The sequence below is a fragment of the Mugil cephalus genome, chromosome 11, assembly GCF_022458985.1.
Source record: "Mugil cephalus isolate CIBA_MC_2020 chromosome 11, CIBA_Mcephalus_1.1, whole genome shotgun sequence".
Taxonomy (NCBI): domain Eukaryota; kingdom Metazoa; phylum Chordata; class Actinopteri; order Mugiliformes; family Mugilidae; genus Mugil; species Mugil cephalus.
This window is the reverse complement of record NC_061780.1, coordinates 9,886,763-9,893,866: the sequence shown is the minus strand read 5'-3', so window position 1 is coordinate 9,893,866 and position 7,104 is coordinate 9,886,763. Positions and strand designations below refer to the sequence as shown.

Below are 7,104 nucleotides of genomic sequence, written 5' to 3'. Positions count from 1 at the left end.
TTGTGTGTTTCAGTGTAATGATAATACTTACTTCACCTTCAGTGAATGAGCATTTAACAAAATAGATCCTGTTTCTAACATCACAGCTTTATCACTGGGGGTTTTCTCTGGGACGTTCTCCAGGTTTGAAGACCATTAAAACAATTTAAACTTATTTATTTGGAAGTGAGCAGAATGTACATTGAGTGAAGACATGCCAGATAGTTATTTGAAATGGTGCAATTTAACAAGCAGAGTATTGTAAACACAGATTAGTGCAATAAAGCAGAACAGAAGTCAAAAGAACTTGATGGAATATAAACTTGCATTGGAGCATAAATGTTTTCTTTTCTCAAACATTTTCTGCCAAGATGTCCTGCATCTGTTTCACATTTATCCGGGTAAGAAGTACCTTAGACCCCAGGAAGACGTTTCCGTGGATCCTATGAGCAAATGCCGCAAGCTTTTCCGATTTAAACTGAACCACTGCTTCACCAGTGCTGCTGCCATTACTGTCATGCAGTAAGGTTATGTTCTTTATTCCCAGTTTGTAATTGCAGAAAAGGCCTTTTATTTGACTTTTCTGCACATCTGCAGGCATGTTTCGCACATACAGGCACGTTTGAGGCATTGGGTCCGTATTCTTGCTTGACAGAACTTCAAGTGACTTAAATGAACCTGGTTTCTGCTTTCGATTTGATTTCTTTCTTGGGTCCGTCTTTAAAAAGGCTTTGTGGCTCTTGTGATGGTATTTGGTCATCTTTTCCCACATCACTTCCTTTGTGATGGAAGAGACTTCGATGGCATCCGAACCCACGTGGCAGCCAGTGAGATTCATTGCGTAGTCATAATCTTCAGTGTGGTTAAATATAAGAAAGGCTGTGTCAGTTCGGTTTCCCTTTTTGTCAAGCAGATGGAGTACATTTTTGTGTAAAATGTTGCGACATCCAAACAATTCTTTGATTTCAGTCTTTGTTATTGATTTGGGTAGATTACGGACCATGACAATGTACTCCATAATTGGTGATGGTGGTTTTGAGGAACTGGCAAGTTTAGGCGTTTTCGGTGGTTTGGATGGTAAACGGACAGATGGCCTCTTCGTATGCAGAGAAGTTATAGATTTCTGCTTGTGTCTTCTGTGCTCCTTCGTAGGATTTTGCTGGGGTTTCAGTCCTAGCCCAACATCACAAGCAATTTCACATTCTTGTAGCGCACTAGTCCACATCTTCTCACTTGCTTTACGTACCTCCACACAACTGTCGCCCAGTGACTGATTGTTGAAGCGAAGCGCGACATGTGCATCCTGCATATTTGCAAATTTCACAAGGCACACAGAATTAACTCCCCACTTCACGTTCACAATGGCTTCCTGTACAGTCAACCCACTGAAAAAATGACTGATGTCCTCTTTGGTAGTGGAGGCTGGCAGACCAAATAGCCTGACATAGCCTGGGCTTGAATTCAGAGTTTGTTCTGGTGTCCTCTCAGCACCAGACACGACCGCTGTTCTGTCAGCAGTTGGCAAACAAAGTCTTGGGTCCGCATTCTTGATTTCTCTTTGACGTGATGACTCCAGGCCTTGAAGGACGGTATAAACCCCAAGAAGAAAAGCAGTATTGGAATCAATAGATTGGCCATTTGGAGTTTGTACATTCGCAGCTGTGGGATAAACGGGCTGTGCATTTTCAAGTGGTAGATTTGCAGTATCAAGATCCAGCGGCCACCTGGAAGAAGGTGAAGTGTCTGCAGGCTGCACATTTGAAACTGCAAGGTTTCCATCCGGATGTGGCTGAGGTTTTCTGTCCTGCGTCGACTTCTTCTTCTTCTTCTCCAACAACAGCCTTAGTTTGTGCTCCATCTCTGCCATGCTGCTTACATGCAGAGTCACCTTTGAGCCTTTGAGGAATCGTCCAGTGTGCCGCATGGCGAGCTGTGCTTCTCTTTCTGTGTCGAACGCAATGAAGGCCTCTCCGAGACTTCCCCCCACAATGTACACTCCACCATCGGGTATGTGAAGACATTCAAAGAACGCCCGAATGTCCTCGGTGCCGGCTTTCACGTCTAGGCCTTGCAATCGAAGGATTATAGTCATTTTGTCATACCAGACAAGGTGATTTCTGTAAATCAAGAAAACTGTAATGAGAAATGAAGCAACAGTATCTGATGGAACATTTGACACCGAGGCTCCGAAGCCGGTGTCAGTGTCCTGAAGCAGACTGGTATGAAACACTGTTGAGGCTTGTGTCAAATCTCCATGATTTGGAGAACAAATGACGTCACACGGAAACACTGATTCGAATCCTTTGCGCCACTTCATTCATTATGAGTCACCGAGACTGAAATACCTGTGATCTCACTTCACAGCAAAAATCTGCAACCTGAGCCATGTTTCAAGTTATGAGTAGTAAGAGGGCAACACATTCAAAAGTTTTTATAGTAAATTGACATTTCAAAATGTTGTAACACTTTCAAGTGTGGACAATGATTATCAGCAGACACAGCTGCTTGTGATCAATGTGATGTGTGAATCATTTGGAAGTTCACGGCTGCTATAATTGCTGCTGATAACTAGACGTTTCTGGTACTTTCTGGCTTTGAGACTTTGAACCTTCCAATCTTTTTAAGCCGCAAGCAGGAAGAAGCCACAAATGCGTCACAAATCTTTATCCAGCCTTTTCTACAGCATGCAAAAAGAAAGTGGTAAAAGTAGAAAAACTGGTTTCTCCCCCTACGTGAAGTACACACAAATACTTACCAAAGTTTGTTCTAAGAGACTCAATATACTGGCGGTTTTCAGAGCATTGCCACAGATGTTATCTCATCTGAGCCCAGTTGTGGTTACATGCTGCGAAGTCTGCTGGTGCTTCTCGTTTCCTCGTCTCAGTTCATCTATCCACTGTTTTTATTCCCTCCCTTTACGTTGATTGGCCCTGAGGTGTGATTAAGCTGTATTACCGCCACCTGCTGGACTGGAGTGGGGACTACACCCACCAGCCTTCAGATTGCGGCGGCAAGGTTCCTGCTGATAATATCATTTACTTTGGTCATTGTTCACGGTTTTCACCCGCACATTATTATTATTACTACACATACCGCATATAAACACTTAGCTCGGTCAGAACAAACCAAAATGCGGATTGGTTGAAACAAAAACATATGCAAGAACAATATCAAATTCATCTGAAAGAGGCGATAGCTGATAGTCTCTTACCACAAATCCTCTTCAGCAGCTAACAAGCCCTTGATCAACAAGTCAAGACTGATCACGGTCTTAAGCCTGAAAATGACTACGATTAAACAAGTCAAAATGAATAATTTAATAAACAGACGACATTATAGGGTGTCTAATAAACCTTTTAATCCCTATTTCAGATGAAATCACTAAAATCTTAACAAAGTCTTACTTACGCAATTGTGTGGTTCTTCCTTCCTTAAGATCTATGCAAAAAAAATGACACTGCAACAGGAAGTACATGCATCTGCATAGCTGCCGCTTGAATTTCCTATGAAAATACCCTATGACTCGTGTACTGTGTGGACAATTACTGTGTAGCCTCAAACAAAATAAGATGAGATTTCTTGACAAAATATATGTTTTCTAAAGTAATAAATAGGTTTACAACTGCCTAGATCCATGTTTTGCAGTGTTTTTTCTCTGCTGGCACTAACAACTGTTCTTGATTTTAAACCAGTTATTTTTAACATGTATACTTATAGTCCAGTGCTGTTTTGCAAGTAATAAGTATGCTGTTATGGCTGATCTCTAAGTTCTTGTTCTATAAATATTTTCCACCTCAGCCACGAGACTGTCAAGAAAATTGCAAATTGTTTTAAATGCATAATTAATAACAACCAATGAAGCCTAAAATCAAAGGTAGTGGAAAGCAAAAGCCCGATTTAGTGTGTCTCTGAGATAAGTTCACAAGGTGTCCCCAGCAAACTAGACAATACATTTGAACAGTTTTTCTTTTTTCAAGAAAAATAAAAGTTACTCACCAGAGAGTTAAATGTGCACAGTGATTTATAATGCAAGAATTTAGACACAACCTGGGAAATTTTCTCATCCTCCTACTCAAACAAACTCCCCTCTGACTGTCCAGCTGGAGCGCAATCCAAGTCAGGTTAGAAACAATGATGAATATTTTAAAATAAAACTGAGGCCACATGACAGTTTCTCTACTTTCTCCAATGCAGATACAACACACTAGGGACCAGCTACAAGCAGGCAGGAAGTTAAACCTTAGACCTATTAATTGAATGATACCACAATTTGAACTGTAAACCAGAAAGAACACATACACCAAGAAAGTGTGTGCATCATTTATTTACATTTAGACCAGAGAAGATGTACAAATTCCCTTTCAATACCCATTATACGCTCTGTATGTGTGTGTGGATGCATGTGTGGGCAATGTGATCTTTCAGTCCACGAGCTGTTTTGTACCCAACTATTGTTCTATGATGTGTTTATGGACCTAATGGGACCTGGAACATTACAATGGACAACAGCAAAGATGTTCTCTCATTTCCGTGCCTAAAGTCATCCGTGCAGCCAGCATAGTTATGTGCACACCACCATGATAAAAACGAAGTAAAAACATCCCTTTTCCTTTTAAATGAGTGGTGGTATTTATCAAATTTGTGTGTTTCTGGAACAGGAAGGAAACGTATTTCACCCTCTAATGGCTGTGACCTACACAGATGTTGCCATCACGGATGTCAAGACTATCAAACTGTGACTGTGAGCAGCACCCACATGTACGTACACGCACGTCCAAAAAAAAGCCACGTTTGCCTCTGTAGAATGGCCACTAGGAGGAGCTTTTAAGTTAAGTTCTGTTTGATCACATTTGGACAAAACTTTAAGGCAGCGGCCACTGGGTGTATTTTATCACTACTGAGTATCACAGAGAGTGCATTAGTTTTAAGCATTCAGTATAGTTTGAAAAGATTGCTGAAGGATCATGTGGTTACTGCCGAGACACTAAATGTGGTTTTAATGGGGCTCAGATTGTCAAAAGATGAAAACTAGTGTTGTTGTTTTTTTTTTTTTGTTATTTTGTGTTTTCACATGGGGTTCTGTGAGTTTTTTGTCTGTGTCCATTTTTCAAAATAACATGTGCATCGTGTGCTCAGGGCATATAGATGAAAATGAGCTTCTAGTTATATCTGCATGCTTTGTGCATTGTCCCTGCTAAAGGCATAACTATATGGCTGTTTCGTTTTATCTCAAATACCAATGGTTGTTAATGCATTAAAGTCATTTATCTGTTTCTAGATATTCTTCACTGTGGAGTTTGACATGGATCAGAGTGAGGCTCAAGTAAAGCAAATGTGAAATGAAGAAAGTGAAATGTGTATGGCATCAGCTTTTCGTGTCTTTGTGTGCTCAGATGGCTCTAGGTGTGATGGGTGAGGTGGCTGTGCTCTACTCCCTGCTTAAGACAGTCAGCTGGAAGAGGACATTGATGTGGAGGTGCAGTGTCTCCATCATTTAGGCCAGTTTTGAACATATGTTGGTGTAAAGCTTGGCAGGTATGTTATTATCTCCCTCTTTCTGCAGTACTGAACTTTCTGCAATACAAGGTACAAACATTGTCCTAAGAGGTTATAATTCAACCATTTTATTCAATTCACTATAATCTTTTATGTTTCAGCTACTGGTGAGCCAAAACATGAACCCACTCCAGTCTGCACCAATGAATAAGCACGATTCAAACCACCCATTCAGAGGTCACAATATGACAGGATACAGGATTCAGTCAGGTATGTGTTTACTTCTGTTACGTGTGTCCCTCTATAAATTGAAAACAAAATACAGTAGTTTCCACTCCATCAATGATTCATTGTCTCTTGTCCTTGAGCTAACGGACTCATCTGCAGCCAAGCCATCTGAGACAAAGCCCAAAGGCTCCCATTCCACGAACCACTTCCTAGGATACAGACCACGTTAGTACAAATAGCCATAGGAAAGCTCACACAAGCAAACTGAAACCACACATTTGGTTTTGTCTCCCATGTTGTATTTTTTTTTACCTCAGGCCAACCCTGACATGGACTATATAGTGAAGGACAAACTGATGTTTGAGCAGGTCATAGGGACGGAGTTCTTTGAACCTGGCAAGAAGAACGTATATTTTACAACTGCAACAAACATGACCTAGACAGCTCTGTGTGTTCTGTCAACGTGTCTCCCTGTGTGTATGTTTGATGTTTGTTTGGATACTCTTTGCAGATGAGGCCCACTCCTTCAGTGATATGCTGTTTTATGGAAACGAGGCCACACTGATGATCTTTGACACTTGTTATTCTGTGTCTTCGCCCTCGGACGCCCAGAGCTTTGTGCTGTTCTTACATACGTACAGCAATTGATCAGTATTTGGTATGTGTGTACAGTGTCCTCTCTTTACTGTGCCAAGTTCATTAAAAAAAAAAAAAAACACTCATTTGTTACATATATTTCTCTTTATGAGGAAGAACCTCATCAACAAGACGTTTGTGGATGAAGGGCTCCTGATATGAAATTCATTGCTAAATGTTTAATAGAGGCAGTGCTGTTTGCTGCCATTTCTCACAAAGATGTTTACTGTTCACAGCTTTGTAAGTCTTCCTTTCAGAAGCCTCAATTCACTGCTGTTTTATGATGTATCATATTGATCATAAATAGTTTGTTGTTTTTGCTCATTAAATACTCTGATATGAAAATAACTTTGTTTTGAGTCTTATTTTAAAGTTACATTTCTAAATTTGTAGTGATGATCATGGAATTCACATGTTAACACAAAAATCTTTTCTGTTAAAGCTGTTTTTTAATATTTTTATCACCTCTGTGTATACTAGTCTGTTAGGGACAATATTAATAACGAGCAATGACTGTCACAATGACGCAGTGGATTATTTTATGAACTTTGCTTATATTTTTTAATGTTTTATGAATTTGACCAAACGGACATTTTAGCCTCACAAACAAAAGAATAAAAAAACATTTATATTGTGACATAAAAAAGACTATAAACCCTTTTCATTTAAATGGTTCACGCATAACTATAAAATGTACCATAACCGCAAATGTAGCATGTGGTCTTCTGTAGTTTATTGACAGTTTCATCATGTGTAGTTCTAGTT

The 7,104-nt window shown here is 40.0% G+C and overlaps 1 protein-coding gene and 1 long non-coding RNA gene across 3 annotated transcripts; one reads left to right on the top strand and one right to left on the bottom strand.

The window, feature by feature from the left end:
- Nucleotides 1–139: 139 nt before the first annotated feature.
- Nucleotides 140–3,430, bottom strand: rbm12ba (RNA binding motif protein 12Ba). Of its 2 annotated transcripts, none has more exons than XM_047598751.1 (2): nucleotides 3,388–3,430; nucleotides 140–2,096 (listed from the first exon to the last, which is right to left on the bottom strand). In XM_047598751.1, the coding sequence occupies exon 2, from the start codon at nucleotides 2,069–2,071 to the stop codon at nucleotides 332–334; it is 1,740 nt and encodes a 579-aa protein (XP_047454707.1). In that variant the 5' UTR covers nucleotides 2,072–2,096; nucleotides 3,388–3,430; the 3' UTR covers nucleotides 140–331. The 2 variants fall into 2 exon arrangements, with proteins under 2 accessions (XP_047454707.1, XP_047454706.1); XM_047598750.1 differs by lacking the exon at nucleotides 3,388–3,430 and adding an exon at nucleotides 2,735–3,370.
- Nucleotides 3,431–4,611: 1,181 nt separating this feature from the next.
- On the top strand, nucleotides 4,612–6,405 carry LOC125016323. The gene is made up of 3 exons (XR_007113675.1): nucleotides 4,612–4,737; nucleotides 5,373–5,514; nucleotides 5,637–6,405. It is a non-coding gene; the product is annotated as an uncharacterized LOC125016323 (long non-coding RNA).
- Nucleotides 6,406–7,104: the final 699 nt, after the last annotated feature.

Coding starts and splice junctions, on each gene's coding strand:
- rbm12ba (XM_047598751.1), bottom strand. CDS start 2,071: ATGACTATAATCCTTCGATTGCAAGGCCTAGACGTGAAAGCCGGCACC.